Below are 17,340 nucleotides of genomic sequence, written 5' to 3'. Positions count from 1 at the left end.
AAAGTATTTGTTTAGATATTGGGCCATGCCTAGATTATCCTTGACCTCCACTCCATCCTCAGTTTTTAGCGGTCCCACTTCTTCTTTCTTTGTTTTCTTCCTATTTATATGACTATAGAACCTTTTACTATTGGTTTTAATTCCCTTTGCAAGGTCCAACTCTACTTGACTTTTAGCCTGTCTCACTTTATCCCTACATATTCTGACCTCAATAAGGTAGCTTTCCTTACTGATCCCTCCCTTCTTCCACTCCCTATATGCTTTCTGCTTTTTCTTAATTACCTCTCTAAGATGCTTGCTCATCCAGCTTGGTCTACAACTCCTGCCTATGAATTTTTTCCCCTTTCTTGGGATGCAGGCTTCCGATAGCTTCTGCAGCTTTAATTTAAAATAATCCCAGGCCTCCTCTACCTTTAAACCCATAAATTCTTCAGTCCAATCCACTTCCCTAACTAATTTCCTTAATTTTTGAAAGTCAGCCCTTTTGAAATCAAAAACCCTAGTTGCAGATTTATTTTTGTTAATCCTTCCATTCAGTTTGAACTGAATTAGCTCATGATCACTTGAGCCAAGATTATCCCCTACAACCATCCCCTACATCAGCAGTACAATTCAGATGAAGAAGCTGATAATGTTTGAAACGAACATATGTATGGTTTATAATTATCCTGATTATGACAGGATCTCTATAAAATCTCAAAGCTACCAATATATGCTAATTTCTAAAATACAGAATTAGAATTAATTGCTTTTTTACTTTAATATTTCACAACTTCCAAAAGATTTTGTTTTCTGGTATAAAAGATGGCACAATAAGACTCAGTTTCAAGAATATCAGATATGAAGCGTGGAATATAGAAGACATTAAATTTGGAGAGAATCTGAAATAAGCTATAGCAGTTACTACATGTCTAAAACAAGTGTAAGTTTTCTTGGAAACTGCAGTCATAAAAATGGCCAGATATTGGTATGTAGGCTTTTTGACTGTTTACAATTCTCAACATACCTTAACAGCCCATGGGATGTCGGCTGATGCTGTTCCACTGATTAGTATTGGGCTACTGGCATCAGTCTAATGAAAAACAGATCAAACAAAAATATATTACTTGCAAAGAGAGAACTTGAGTTGCAAGACTTTTCCGCTCATTTGAATGGGCCCTGCTATACAAATCCATAATCACATTTTAATTAATCAACTAATGAAGGTACAATAATTTAGGATAAGAAATTCAAAGTGGCGTGTTCTCTCCACACTCAAAGAAGCACCAAAACGTAATAAAAGTAAGCCTTAATTTATAGCTATACCATATTCCTTCAATGAAAAGGAAACATTTTAATTGTCTCCACTTTTAACAATCCGAAGAAAAATAAATAGTAAAACCTGTTACACACCTTGTGGGTTATAAATAGTACAAATATCACTTGTTAATTTTTGTAACTGGTGCTCATGAAAATGAGGGAAGACTAGCACCAGAGTTGGGCATAGTGTGACCCGGTGCCATGGAAGCTTTCCCACTCAGTCTTCTAAGTGAAACTTCACTGTTGCCTTTAACATCCTTGTCTTAGGATTTTTTTAAACTAGAAAAAGTTCAATGGCAATGCTAACAAAAAATATTTACTATGGTCTAAATTAACATTTTCTCTTGTGACCCAAGTCTCCAGTAGGGCTAGAAGATTAATGTACTCACTGTTGCACAAAAAGTACATTTTTTTATTTTTCAACAGCACTAAAATCTCCCAGTGAAGATAATGAATATAAAACACTAAACCTTCACAACTTGTAGCTTAAAGTACTTAACGTTAATGAGTTCATCACAGTTTTTTGTTTTTTTTAAAGTGTCTTACAAATCTAGGTGGAGGAACTGGCGAATTAAGACTACTCAGGGAAACGTCCAATCCATTCTGTGCACAGGCCACTAGTCGCAAAGCCACAAAAAATTCCTATGGAGAAAAAACAGATTTTTTAAAGGATTTACTATACAAAAGTAATTTAAATTCAACTGGAGAGCTGACAATTTATATTTCTTCTAAATTGGCACATTTCTTAACAGGATTCATCTTGTTAAACTAATATACTTTATTATTAAGCCTTAATTTATTTCAAATGACTTACAGTAACATTAAAAGTATCAACCATTACACAGTAGCAACTCTAGAAAACCTTAACATCTTACTGAAAGGTTTGCCAAAATATTTAACGGTGCAGCAAGGAAGGGAAAAAAAAACAAAACAAAACAAAAAACTCTGGTCTACTGAAATGAAGCTCCAGTCACCAAGTTTTATTGCATTCATGCCGAGAGAGAGAATGACTCATTTTTTACACTATATATTCTTGGAAATGGGAAGTACCACATTTTCAGAAATATCTTAATAGCCTCAGAAAGGGCTCAAACAACATAGCAATCTATCTTGAGAGGCAACAAATAGCAACCCACAGCCTTAACAGATATGAGGCAGCTTTGGGGCAGGAAGGTGGGACAAATGTTCTCAGATGAAAATATTTTCCTCCATAAGCCATTCTCTTTCCATGCCTTGGTCTCTGCCTGTTTATCACCACATATTTACTGGATTGGAGGACCATCTCAAATTGATATTTTGACTGACTGACTAATATAAGAGACATTTGCTCAAAAATGTATTCGGTATGTGTCAGTCTATTCTTTAACATTACTAAGGGCAGGCTACACTTAAATTGCTGCAGCGGCTGTGCTGATGTAGGGCTTTAGTGAAGACATTACTACGACAATGGGAGAGCTTCTCCCGTCAGCATAGTTAATTCTCCTCCACGAGAGGCAGCAGATACGTTGACGCGAGACCCCCTTCCACTGACAGTGATAGCTACTCCAGGGGTTAGGTTGGTATAACTTCTTCTCTCAATGGTGCTCACCCCCAGTGGCTTTGATCAGAGATTTCTCACAGCAGTATCTGTTCAGCCCGTGCATGCGTGTTAGTCAGTCTCATGCCCTGAGCTATTGTTACATAGTACTGCGTGGGCAAACTGCCCTAATTTCCTTTTCTACTGCAAAGCCCCATGGCAGAAAACTCCGAAGCAGAGGGGAAGGAGGGCAGATAGGGGAGCACCCATAAGGACACACATCTCAAAGAACCACAGTTATTGCACAAAGTGAATAACCATTCCTTCTTCAAATAGTGTCCCTATGGGTGCTCCACTCTAGGTGACTACTGAGCAGTATACTCTAAAGTGGAGTGGGCTTCTAAGTCAAGTCCAGTATGGAGGATAGCACAGCCAAGCCAAACACAGTATCAGAGGCAGAGTCGTGAGTTATTGCATAGTGTTCAGTGAACATATGAACAGATGCCCAAGTAGTGGCTTTACAGATTTCAATAACTGGCATATTTTTGAGGAAGGCTGTAGAAGTAGCAATAAACTTTGTAGAATGAGTGCGTATAACCGAAGGTGGTTGAACACTGCAAGACTGTTAACAAGAGTTAATGCAGCTTGATATCCATTTGGAAAAAGTCTCTGTTTAGAGATTGCTGACCCTTTTGACTTATCTGCTAGTGAGATGCATCACTTCACAAAGGGCTTTGTTCTGTCTAGGTAGAAGGCCAGGGTGTGCAGCAGTGCATCCTGGAGATTTAGACGCAATTTGGTGTGGAAGACAGGCAGGTGAATGTGTTGATTAAGATGGTACTTGGAAGAAACCTTAGGTAAGAACTTGGGGCAAAGCCGCAGCATGACCTTGTCCTTAAAAATCATTTCAAGTAGGGTATGCAATTAGGACCCCTAATTCTCCAACATGTCACGCCAACATGATGGCTATCAGGAATGCCATCTTAATTGACAAATGGAGCAGCATGCAAATAGCCAAAGGTTCAAACATCTGTCTTGTAAGGGATTTAAGGAACAGAATGAGGTCCCATACTGGAGTAGGAAGTTGGACTGGCAGATAAAAGGTTTCCCAAACCTCGAAAGAATCTTGCTGTGGTCGGGTGGGTGAAGACAGAATAACCCTCTATTGGGTGGTTGAAAGCCATGATGGTTACCAGCTGGACTCTTCTAGAGCTCATAGACAGGCCCAAGATTTTCAGCATTAGGGTGTATTCCATGATTTCCTGAAGTGATACAGTCGTTGGTGGAATCTGTCTGCAGTCACACCAGGTGGAAAAGCATGTCCATTTTTGAGAATATGTGTAGCAAGTAGATGGTTTCCTGCTGTGTAATAGTACTCTTTTTATGTCTTTCGAGCAGGGTGTATCTAATCCCATGAGCCATTGACCAACCATGCTTTGAGACGAAGCATTAAGAGATTAGGATGAAAAATCTTCCCACCCTCCTGGGAAAGGAGATGGGGAGCAGTGTGGAGAGTAATTTGAGAGCAAACAGACAGCTGTAGAAGGTAAGGCACCCACATTTTCCTGGCCCAGTTTGGAACTATTAGAATGACCCTGGCCTCTATCTTTATTTTGAGCATAACTTTGGCTATTAGGGAGGGTCAGTAGGAATGCATTTAGTAAGGCTGATGACCACTGAAGGTGAAAAGCAACCCCTAAGGATTGGTGACCCAATCCACCCCTCAAGCAGAAGTTGGTGCATTTCTTGTTTGATTCTATGGTGAACAAGTCTATCTGAGGGGTGCTCCATTGACAGAATATGTAGTATAATATGCTGGGGTCTGTTTCCCACTCATGGTCTCACAAGGAGTGTCTGCTGAATGCATCTGCAGTCACATTCTGAATCCTTGAGAGAGAGGCTGCTGTGTTGATGATCTGGTTGCATATGTACCAGTTCCAAAGCCTGACAGCCTCAGTGCAAAGGAAGGGGGATCATGCTCCTCCTTGGCAGTTGATATCAAACATACATGATAATCTGTCATAATCTTTGTGTTTGCGCCCCTGTTTTGTAGTAGGAATTGGAGGCAGGCATATCCAAGTACTCTGAGTTCCAGCAGATTGATATGTAGCATCATCTCTTGCGACATCCACTTGCCCTGGATCATGTAAGCGTCTAGATGTGCTCCCCACCGTAGCAGAGAGGCATATGTCATCATAATGATCATTGGCGGAGGACTTGCAAATGGAACTCCTGTGCACAAATTATGATGGTCTTTCCACCAGTTGAAGGATTGTTTTACAAAAGGTAGGTATGGAAAAAAGCATATTTAGACTGTCTAGTGAGTGACTAGACAGTTCTGATCCACCCTTCAAGGCAGGGCATTCAAAGTCTTGCATGTTCTGTAATGTACGTAATGGCTGCCGTATGTCTCAATAACTGAATGCAATTCCTGACAGTGGTTTTGGGGCTGAGATGAATTGTGTTTCTTATGTTGGAAAGAGCCACAAACCTGTGCAGAGAAGGTAGGCTCTCGCTATCACTGAATTGAGATGTGCCTCTATGAACTCTAAGTTTTGCACAGGGGTCAAGGTTAACTTTTGTATATTCGGTTGTAGGCCCCTTTCGAGGAAGAAGTCTATGGCCTCAAAAGTTGCCTGAGACATCACTTCCAGTGAGCCACCCTTCAGCAACCAGTCATCCTTTCCTGTGGAGCTGCTCTACTACCAGCACCACGATCTTTGAGAAAGTCCCCTGCGGCTAATGATGTGCCGAAGGAGAGCACTCTGTATTGGAAGTGAACCTGGCCAAGAATAAAGCAGAGAACCGCTTGTGGGATGGGTGGATAACAATGTGGAAATAAGGACATTGAAAGTTGAGGGCTGAGAACCAATCCCTTTCCTCTAGCACCATCGTTTTGAATTTCTGTACCTTCACATAGGTGTTGAGTAGTCTCAGGTTTAGGATGGGTCTCCAACCTCCACACCTTTTTGGTAACAGGAAGTACATTGAATAAAACACCTTCCTTCTGTGCAACATGGGGACTGGTTGTATAGCTCCCAAGCATAAGAGAGAGAGTCTATTTCTTGATAAAGCACACTCTCATGACAGGGATCCCTGAAGAGCGATGGGGAAGGGGGGGTTCATTGGTGGAAATGAAGTAAAGAGGATGGTGTCATCGGTGGAGATGATCTCCAAAACCCAATTGTCCACAGTGATTAACTCCCAGGCTCGTGTGAAATGATGGAGGCGGTCACCGAAGGGAAGAAGGCTGGTGAATCAGTGCAGCAGAAGGGGACGAGGATGGCAGTTCAAACCCTTGACCAATCCATCAAAATTACTTCTTGGAGGTGGACAGCAGCAAAGCTGAGAAGAGGACCGTTTCCTTCTCTGAAATCTCTGCCTTCTCTAGTGTGACTCATATAACCTCTGGCAGGCGGGGAATTGGACGGGGCAGGGTCTCTGGGCCATCTGAGACTTGCTGAGCTCTCTCTTGTACATGGGAGTATAGATACCAAGTGAATGCAAGGTCACTCTAGAGTCCTTCCATGTTAGCACAGACTAGTCTGTGCTATGTGCGAACTTAGACCCATCAAAAGGAAGGTCCTCAACTGAACTCTGAACGCTTTCAGGAATCCAGAGAGCTGGAGCCAGTAGGCTCCTCTCATCACCACCACTGTAGCAAATGAACAAGCAGAAATATCAGTGACGTCACAGCAGGCTTGTAGGGTTGTCCCGGCAAGAAGTTGGCCCTCCACAACAATAGCCTGGAACTGTTCTCTGTGTTGTATTGGTAGCGGGTCAACGAATGAGGTCAGCTTGGTATAGTTCCCATAGTTGTATTTTGCCATCAAGGCCGGACTATTGGCAATTCTAAATTGTAGGCAGACTGAGGAGTAAGACTTTCTCCCGAGTAAATCCAGGCACTTGTGGTCTTTGTCGCAAGGTGTGGATTTAGCATGGTGCTGCCTACTACTACTAAGGAGTTAGGTGAGGGATGGGAAAATAACCCTGATTCCTTTGCTAGGACATAATACTTTTTATCTGCTCTTTTGCATGTAGGCAGAATAGAAGCTGGGGTGTGCCTCACTAGCAGGCAAGGCTATACAGGCCGATGAGGGTGAGTGGAGGAGATTGAGGAGCTTATGATGAGGCTCTAACGCCTTGAGGCGAATCTGCAATCCTCTTGACCAGGTCCTGTAAAAGTTTAAAATAAACTGCCAGGGTTGGAGGAGGAAGCATGACTGCTTCATCAAGAGATGAAGAGAAGATATTGGCCATAGAGTAGATCCCTTCTCTGGCCCTAGCCTCCTAGAGGGAGTAGATGATGCCTCTCTATGGTGGGTGGCACTTAAAAAATTGTTGGTGATAAGCCACCCATGGGTCCCAATATGGCCAGGGAGGAGGTGCATACGGCATGGGAGTAGGCACCTGGTGGTAAATGTGGGCTATGAACAGTTGCAGCTTCAGCAGAGGCGTCTGGGAAGGGACTTCTCTAGGAGTGAGGAGGAGAGCCCTGAACCGACACCTAGGAGACCGAGGCAAGGTCTTCATCAGAATCCTCTTCCTCAAGTTCACTCAGGAATGGTGGAGCACCAGGAGAGGTCTGAGGTAATAGCTGGTACTGGGCAAAGTTCAGGTAAGCTGGTTGTTCTCGGTACCAACAGCACCTTTGGAGCTCAGAAGCACAGAATCAGGTATGTCAGATAAAGCCAGGTCCTAGGGAAAATGGAACTCCTGCTGTACCGCAAGGGTGATGGGTACTGAGGCTGAAGTCTGAGGTGAGGTAGTCATGGCTGAGGCTGGCTATAGTACCACAGAGACTGGGAGCTCAGAGGGAAGCGCAGTTGCTGACAGTACCGAAGGTCTTGTGTGCTCCAAGGGAGGCATGGTCAGAGCCCAAGTGGGCTTCTTGGGTACCGAGGAAGAGCTCTTCTTGCCACCATGATCTGATAACAGTCCAGATGGTCTCTCTGGGCCCATGGCTTTGCCACCTTGCAGTCTAGCTGTGCCCTGGGTACCTAAGGAATAAGGAGGCTCAACAGTACCTGATTGTGATGCTGGGGTAGCTGAGGAAACTGATGACCTCAGCTTTTTAGAGATGGGTGCTCTAGCTGGCGAATCCAGGATATGTTCTTTCAAGGGCTTACGAGAGGAGTCCTGTCTTCCTCTTAGATGCCCTGGAACTGTGGGGCTCTGAGGCAGCAGACTTGCGTGGGGACCGACATATGGGGGGGTGGGGGGGTGTCCCTTGGCCTGGGTTGGAGGCCAGATGTAGAGAGCTCTCCATCATGAGAAGGTGGAGCTTTCTCTGTATTTTTTCTGGCTCTTGATTTCAATGCCAGACAAAAGTTGCACTTCTGATGAACATGCAATTCTCAAAGACAACAGATACAGTGTGAGTGTCCGTCATGGACCAGAATTGCTTCCCAGCAAGACAGGCAGCGCTTGAAGCCAGGAGAACCAGGCATTCCCTCTCAGTAAGAAGTAGAAACTACGTAGAGAAAATGAACCTTTTTTTTTAAAGCAAGAAGCTCTCTCACATTTCCTTACTATGCAAAGCTAGCACTAACACTACTACTAACCATCAGTCAGAGAGAAAAACAGAGTTGAGGAAATCACAGCAGGACAACTGCTAAAGCTCCGTCTCAGGCTGAGAAGGAACTGAGGGCGGTTCGCCCCCGCAGTGCTATAACACAATCGAAGGGGGCACAAGAACGACTGACTACCACGCATGCGTGGACCAAATGGACACTGCTATGAGAAATCGCTGCTCAAAATGTGTAGGTAGAATGGAGCAACCATAGAGACACTACTCGAAGAAGAACTTTAACTTATTCCTGAGTATAGCATCATGGTTCTCAATGTATTATATTGTATAGTGACACTGAGGCCAAGTAGGAATGGTGAAATCAACACCAGTGAATTGTGTTTTTCAAATTCATTGTAGGGACATTCAAACTAGAAATATTAGCCTTTTTACAGGAAGCATTCGGTTTAAAAATCCTTTATCCTTGCTTCCAACAAAACAAACTACTGCATTCTTAAGGAAATTCTGTATTCCTCTGAATTCTAGTTTAAAAAAAATCTGTTTGCTAATATTTTAAACAAGAAATTTTTCATCCAAACAAATTTATTCCCTTAATGAAACAGTTAAAATAATCCTACCTGTTTGTTCAGGATACCTTTGCCATCCGTATCAGCTAAATCCCAAATCTAAATTAAAAAAGAATTAAAAAAACATGGTTTATAGTTGTGCCAGCAAAATTGTTGCTAACTGACAAATCCTCATCCTACTTAGACAAGGAATGTAACTCAAGTATAAATCTCTAATCCTAGGACTGCAAATTCTTCATAATAATGACTCATTTATGTTGACAAATGTAAATACTCTTATAATTTTATGCAACTAATAGTTAAATTGAAGAGCAAAGATAAGAGACAATGGAACTTGAATCCATTAGCTAACTAGATTTGTCCAATTGTCAAAAAACACCGAGCAAGCCATCGAAAGAGAGTTAAGGAGTATTTGGCCCAATGCACTTCATTCTTCAACTGTTGCTTGTTTTACATTACTTCAGTAATTTTACTCCACTTTCCACAGAATCTGCTAATCATGCCTAATGATTTCTTATTAAATACACAAAGGAAACAGAATCCAGTAATTTAACCATTAAATCTTTAACGTACCTTTGTACACAAGATATACATTTCAAAGTGGAAAAAAATCCCTTTTGGACACCACACTACTGTAAGGGGTATTGTATGTTTTATTTATATTGCCATAACCAGTTTCCCCCAAAAAAAAAAAAAAAAAAACCAACAATTTTAAGTTTCTGAAGATTAAAAAGTAATTGGGGATCCAAGAATTGCATTCCTTATTCTTTGAAAGAGCAAAACTGAAAATCAAATTCGGGGAGCCCACAAAGCAGCGCAGAGAAACACGTTAAGGTCACGGAGCTCAATATTTTAAAGTAAACGTAAATATAAATTTTTACAATCTGTTACAGTCTACAAATTAAAAGTTTAAACAAACTCAGAGTTCAATTTATTTACTCAATCACATGACAATTTTTAGGCTAGCTGCAAATTTGTCAATAGTTTATAAATCATGGAATTAAGGTCACCACTCCGTCCTCATTTTTCATGTACTATAGAAAATTTTGATCAGTTATAGTTTAAGGAAAAGTCACATTTTATAACTAAAGTACCTGCGCAACTTACCTAATAAAATTCTATAATGTAGGTTTGTATCTAGTATAAAATGCATGTTAGAGTGCCAAATGACCAAAATGTCCTTAGAATATATATTTTCTACCATTTAAAATAAAGTACCTGGGCTCTGTCATTTACTGGTTATATGGTCACAAGTAACATACTACATAGGAAGTGCAGAGCACCCTCAGAGTGCTTAGTACTTTATAGGATCAAACCTTAATCCTCATAGCATAACTTGCACAGTAAGTACAATACTATTTATCCACAGAGGTTGTATCAGTGATTTTAAGGTACTTTGGTTGAGAGGTGCAATATATAAAAGCAAATTGTATATGTGTGTGTGTGTATATATATATAAAAATAAAATGAGATTATGAAATATATATACACTAGTAATTCAATTCTGAAATGAAATTGACAACAGCTATAGGCAGCATAATTAAAGGCGTAATATTACTCATTATACCTTTCCAAGTACTAAGTCTGTCAGCCCAGATTTTTTCAAGAAAGCAGCAGCATCAGAAGCCACCACTCTTCCAGTGTTACCAGAATCAACCTGTAAGAGAGATCATCACAGGTTAGCACTCTGAATTGCTGCAACATACACCTGCCCCATCATTAGGCTACCAGGGAAGAGTGCACATATTTTCTACTCTAAAGTGACCAAGTTCTCTCCAGTGTATTTCCACAGCTTCCTTTCAAAATGAATGCATTTTACATTAGAACTGATGCATTTTAATCTGGGTGCTAAAATGAATCCACTATTTCACTGCCAAGGCCCCAGAGGTTAACATTTTAGGCTAAGTTTATGCACACTTTGTACTTAAGAGTTAATACTAGGGACTTAAATATTACATTAGTTTTTATTTATGATCATACATACGTTTTGTAATCTATTTAATATTAACAGACTTACAGAGAAGATCTGAGAAATAACTTATCACGATGCTGCTACTATAGTCTATTAAAACTATATTTTATTTAGAGACAGACAAAAAAAATACTAAACTTCATTCCAGGAATTTAACCACACAACAGATTCAGTTTTATTATATTCAACATAAAAAAAAAAAGGGAACAGCCACACAGGAATCAGAATATTTAAAATCAAACAGCTAACATAAAACTTTCATTACATTGAAGATACTCAGAGAATTGAACTCAGCTCTCCTTTAGTTCCAAGTTAGCACCCTAACCACTAGATCACCTTCCTCTCACAGTTTATTTTAAATATAGATTGGAATAATTCTAGTAAGAAATGAAGGAAGATAGTAACATGCATCCAACATGAAATACCTCATTTATTTGTAAGTGTTACAAATAAAAGCTTTAAGGGTGGCATTCAAGAGTTTTCTACCATTGATTATGGTTGTGTTTTAAAGTCTCCAGCAGAAGTTATAGGATTTCAAGTATACATCTGAGCAATACTCAAAAAAGAAATTGTACAGTAGAGATCTTATTTGAGTTAGACCACCACCTGAATCTCTTCTAATGAGTTCTTCCTAATTGTATATTTTCTCCTTCAGTAACTATGCCTCCAAAGTATCTGGCTTCTATGTAGATACAGGAATCTTCAAGAGACAGGTTAAATTTCATTGAGTAGTTCAGAGTTCATTATTAATAAGCCCTGGAAAAGTCTGCAATGGTCAACTGGTCCTTGGCCATCCCAGCTTTTAGAGTTAGCCTTTTCCTCTCCTGGAGGAAACGGAGGTAATTTGCACATCGAGGAAGTCAATGATAATTCTGGCAGCACACTGAGGTACAAGATTGCATTCTTCCACATTTACAGAGAGGTCCCTAGGACAGGATGTCACCTAATCTCCTGAGGGAGCAAAATCTTATAGCCATAAGAACATAAAAATGGCCATACTGGGTCAGACCAAAGGTCCATCCAGCCCAGTATCCTGTCTACCGACAGTGGCCAATGCCAGGTTCCCCAGAGGGAGTGAACCTAACAGGTAATGATCAAGTGATCTCTCTCCTGCCATCCATCTCCATCCTCTGACAGAGGCGAGGGACACCGTTCCTTACCCATCCTGGCCAATAGCCATTAATGGACTTAACCTCCATGAATTTATCCAGTTCTCTTTTAAACCCTGTTATAGTCCTAGCCTTCACAACCTCCTCAGGCAAAGAGTTCAACAGTCTGTGCGCTGAGTGAAGAAGAACTTCCTTTTATTTGTTTTAAACCTGCTACCCTTTAATTTCATTTGGTGGCCCCTAGTTCTTATATTATGGGAAATGTAAATAACTTTTCCTTAGTCACTTTCTCCATACCACTCATGTTTTTATATACCTCTATCATATCCCCCCTTAGTCTCCTCTTTTCCAAGCTGAAAAGTGCTAGCCTCTTTAATCTCTCCTTATATGGGACCCGTTCCAAACCCCTAATCATTTTAGTTGCCCTTTTCTGAACCTTATCTAATGCCTATATCTTTTTTGAGATGAGGGGACCACATCTGTATGCAGTGCTCAAGATGTGGGTGTTCCATGGATTTATATAAGGGCAATAAGATATTCTCCATCGTATTATCTATCCCTTTTTTAAGGATTCCTAAAACCCCATTTGCTTTTTTGACTGCCGCTGCACACTGTGTGGACGTCTTCAGAGAACTATCCACGATGACTCCAAGATCTTTTTCCTGATTAGTTATAGCTAAATTAGCCCCCATCATATTGTATGTACAGTTGGGGTTATTTTTTTCCAATGTAAAGTGACGCACATTTATCCACATTAAATTTAATTTGCCATTTTGTTGCCCAGTCACTTAGTTTGGTGAGATCTTTTTGAAGTTCTTCACAGTCTGCTTTGGTCTTAACTATCTTGAGCAGTTTAGTATCATCTGAAAACTTTGCCACCTCGCTGTTTACCCCTTTCTCCAGATCATTTATGAATAAGTTGAATAGGACTGGTCCTAGGACTGACACTTGGGCAACACCACTAGTTACCCCTCTCCATTCTGAAAATTTACTATTTATTCCTACCCTTTGTTCCCTGTCTTTTAACCAGTTCTCAATCCACAAAAAGATCTTCCCTCTTATCCCATGACAACTTAATTTACGTAAGAGCCTTTGGTGAGGGACCTTGTCAAAGGCTTTCTGGAAATCTAAGTACACTATGTCCACGAGTTTGTTGACCCCTTCAAAGAACTCTAATAGATTAGTAAGACACGATTTCCCTTTCAGAAACCATGTTGACTTCTGCGCAACAATTTACGTTCTTCTATGTGTCTGACAATTTTATTCTTTACTACTGTTTCAACGAATTTGCCTGGTGCTGACGTTAGACTTACCAGTCTGTAATCGCAGGGATTGCCTCTAGAGCCCTTTTTAAATATTGGCATTAAATTAGCTATCTTCCAGTCACTAGGTACAGAAGCTGATTTAAAGGACAGGTTACAAACCATAGTTAATAGTTCCACAATTTCACATTTGAGTTCTTTCAGAACTCTTGGGTGAATGCCATCTGGCCCCAGTGACTTGTTACTGTTAAGTTTCTCAATTAATTCCAAAGCCTCCTCTAGTGACACTTCAGCCTGTGACAATTCCTCAGATTTGCTATCTACAAAAGACATACATCAGATTGTAAAGAATCAACTGAAAGCAATGTGCTACTTTGAGTTTCTGTAAAGTAGTAAAGTTTCAAACACATGCAATTATAGATGTTTGGTTACAAACATTCAAGTTGAATAGGTTAGTATTTCCTTTTGTTTGGTCTTTGACAAGACAATTATTGATGTTCTTTTGACTGATGTATATTTTTGCGAGGCTGGGCAGACCAAGTGCCAGCTCATGCCAAGGCCCATGGGCCTCACGGAACACTGAAATGCATAGCTGGAAACTATCCTGGTTCACCTGCGTATTAGTATTGTTAAAACTAATATCAGAACTATAGGAATGCATTTAGACTTTATGTTTGTAGGATTCTCCATGTATTAAATCTTACTTATAATATCTGTACCCCATGTTATAAAGGTAATATTGTGTTTGCTCTGCAACTATAGAAGTGTTGGCTAAAACTGTAAAACCCAGCAGTCAGGAGAGAAGCATTTCCAAATGTGAAATACTAGCTTGCCACAAGAGATGTCTTCCACTCCCCAACAAAAGAAGGCATATAGACACCAAACAATTGTAGAAACATAAGTGGACAAAAGACATCACTGATTGCTTCCCCACATCCATGAAGAGGACATGTGCAAAAGCACTTATCCAATCATAGCTTGGACACTGCGGGGAGGGGTGGGGGGGTGGAGTGCATAAAAATCCCTGTCAAGAAGAAATTTTTATCATTATGCTGCCTGGAATTTGGAGAGGACAACATTTCCAAGCATAAGCAAGGGATCCCCCAAGCTGCTTATCCCTAAAAGGCATATAGAGCTTCCACATTATAGCAGCTTCTATTATCTTTTGCAACCTACGACTAACTCATTTGTGTGTGTGAGTGCGTGCACCTGCTTTAATCTTGTAAACATTTCTTTTTTTCTAGGTTATCACAGGACTGGCTACAAGTGTTATCTTTGGTAAGAGATCTAAGGTACAACTAACATGCGGTCAGCGACAGATCCTTTGGGACAGAGAGTAACGTGAATATTATTGTGATTTCTGGTGAAAGGGACTCTCTGCTATGAAGGCAGGCTTGCCTGGGTGGCAAGATACACCGGAGAGCCCAAAGAGATTGTCTGATTTAATGTTAAAGCTGTCAGAGTGCTTTAGAGTTCACACTTGTTACTTGGTTGGTGAAATCTAATTATAGAACATACAACCAGTTTGGGGTTTATGCCTCTTTCCTTGACAGTCTGCCTCGAGGTTGGCACTCATGCTCATGAGCTACTCTAGACAGCTCGACAATTTTACCTAGCTCTTTTTTATACCAACCAGGTAGAAGTACTGGGAGAACTACAAGAAAGTACAACATTAAGGGGAAAACATTCACTTAATCAAGCTGACTCAGCTAAGTAATGGAAGGTTATGCCATCTTTGAAAATCTTAAAGTAAAGGTATATAAAAAGTTGTTGCACATTTAGCATGATTACTTTAGTTAAGCTAGGCAAAATTTGTATGCACCATCTTCTCAGATATCTGAATCCCCCAGAGGACCACTAAAACATAAAAATTAGTTAAACTCTCAATGGATGGGTGCATACACAATATCATATTTATATGTATACCAAACAGTATGCTGTATAAGCCTCCAAGGATTCTGTAAGGGATCAAATACAGTCTTGTGTTTCACATATAAAGCAGGACAAAAACAACTTCAAAAAACAAAAACAACTTCATGTTCTTTATCATGGATTGTAATGCCCTGAAATTCTGCAGGATTTGACAGCTATTACAAGCATTACAAAGGACAGAGCAAAACAAATATAACTGAGGACACTTGGCCTTCAGCCAATCTTTAAAGACAAAGACTGATCGGGAGCTGTTCAAACAAAATATGAAAATGGAAAATTGAAGAATGGGTGAGTGATGGAATTCAATTCATGTCCCAAATTAAATTTGGCCAATACTTCAAAAGATAATCCCAGAGGCAGAGAGGGCATTTAATAATCCCAAAGTCTTTTTTAATCCATTGTTTAGTTGATCAATTAAGTGTAATGTTAATTGAATATTATGATTTGTAGCTCTCTCTGAAATAAATTGAGAATGGCTAAGAAGAAGTGATGCTAGAGAAAGTTCAATAGTTTGCTTAAACAAAAAAACCCTCTCTAGTATGTTCTTGCTTATATTGGTAAATATCTACGGTCTTTTGTATTTTCTTTTAAAACCAGGAGTACAATTATACTGTCTTGCAAACAGAAATTGGAAAATTCTCCCTGTTCAAGGAAGTAACAGAACATTTGAGGTATTCAGAGCACTAGACACTCCTGAAGACATGAATAGAATTCACTGATAAAAGCTTTGATAAAAATGCCCTGGAGATTTGCCATTTGGCAGGTACCTTGGAGCAGGTTCACCTTAATCTGTTGATATTTCCACTTCTAGTGGTACTTTTTGTTCTCTAGCAAATCAGCAGGATTTTTAGAGTCTGCAAAAAACTATTGTGATTTAGTAAGAGTCTGAAGGTGAATAAAGTTTTTAGCAGAACTTTAAATATCTTCTCACTTTATCATCAGTACTTTTATTTCTTACAATAGTGGGTTCAACAGTCAGGGATTTAGTGGGATGGTACACTTTTGCAAGCTTATGGCTGCCTTTAAAAAAAAAAAAGGTATGTTGGGCATATCAGAGAGCTCCTTATAATTTACATGCAACTGTACTGTCAAGCACAGCCCCATTTTATACCCAATGGGTCCAATCTGTAACTTGATCTAGTAGTTTTGGCATCCATTCAGGAAAGTGCTTGTTGGATCAGTGTTTTTCCACTTTTAGGGAAACCCCAGAGTCATATTGAGTCAGCAGTGTCTATTTTTAAATCTTCAACTTTATCCTCTAGGACAGTGACTTTTCGAGGGGCTGCAGACAGGTGGCTGTTATTTGAGCTGATTCTGACACTGCTACATTTTTGTTCCCCAATGTTAGCTTATTCTGAAATCAGCCTTTCCTTTTAATTAGTTGGTCAACAAACAATTGAAGAAACTGAAACACTGAAAACTTACTATCCACTATAGTGGTCACATTTAAGGCAGTTTCCTGTATGATCATGGAGGCTAGATTGCTAGGACTTGCTGCCTTTATTGCTCAGCTGTCTTGACTACCTTCCCTGATTTGCTCTCCTTGTTTCCAAGTTGAGAGTCCTGAGAGCAAGTTTATCAAAGCTGTCTTCAATAATGTTAAAAAGGAATGTTTTAGATTTAGAAAGATACAGGTACATCTGATTTAGTTAGTTAGAATGCAGAAATTAGTACTTGGAATGCGGACCTCAAAAAAAAAATTCAGCTAGAAGCTCAGAGACATTGCTTAGAAATTATGCTGAATCACATTACTTTACGGATTTAGTTAAAAAAAATTTAATTTCTAAATTTCAAAGTTACATCTCACTAATGGGAGCCATTTGCCCTGAACACCTGTGAGAACAAGTTCAGTGAGGGATTCCCATGCAAGATTCTTAATGTGAATCTCAGAACAGCTGAGGGTTTTACAGATCTGAAGGCATTTTTGGATTCTTCTATCACTAATGCCAAAGTAAACCCCTCAAGGAAGCCAAAATACAGCAAGTACTTATGTCATGAAGTAGCTTTATATAATCATATTTAAGAGAACCCAAATTCAGTAACTCAGACTATGATAAAGAGAAGCTATCCAATTACAATATTATCTTCCATATAGTATTAGTTTCCATTTGGAATGGATTTTCCTGTTCACTATTGTTGAATCTCTATAGATCT

The 17,340-nt window shown here is 39.9% G+C and overlaps 1 protein-coding gene across 6 annotated transcripts in view; it reads right to left on the bottom strand.

The window, feature by feature from the left end:
• Positions 1 to 17,340, bottom strand: part of EPS15 (epidermal growth factor receptor pathway substrate 15) — a 111,302-nt gene that overhangs the window by 80,343 nt on the left and 13,619 nt on the right. For all 6 annotated transcript variants that reach the window (XM_078854126.1, XM_073357728.2, XM_073357729.2 and 3 more), the window contains exons 3-6: positions 10,479 to 10,568; positions 8,963 to 9,010; positions 1,846 to 1,941; positions 1,007 to 1,072 (exon numbers count right to left, since the gene is read on the bottom strand). In XM_078854126.1, the coding sequence (XP_078710252.1) occupies positions 1,007 to 1,072; positions 1,846 to 1,941; positions 8,963 to 9,010; positions 10,479 to 10,568 (300 nt within the window). The remainder of the gene's footprint in view (positions 1 to 1,006; positions 1,073 to 1,845; positions 1,942 to 8,962; positions 9,011 to 10,478; positions 10,569 to 17,340) is intronic.

The sequence above is a fragment of the Lepidochelys kempii genome, chromosome 8 (assembly GCF_965140285.1).
Source record: "Lepidochelys kempii isolate rLepKem1 chromosome 8, rLepKem1.hap1, whole genome shotgun sequence".
NCBI lineage: Eukaryota > Metazoa > Chordata > Testudines > Cheloniidae > Lepidochelys > Lepidochelys kempii.
This window is presented reverse-complemented; position numbering and strand designations above follow the sequence as displayed.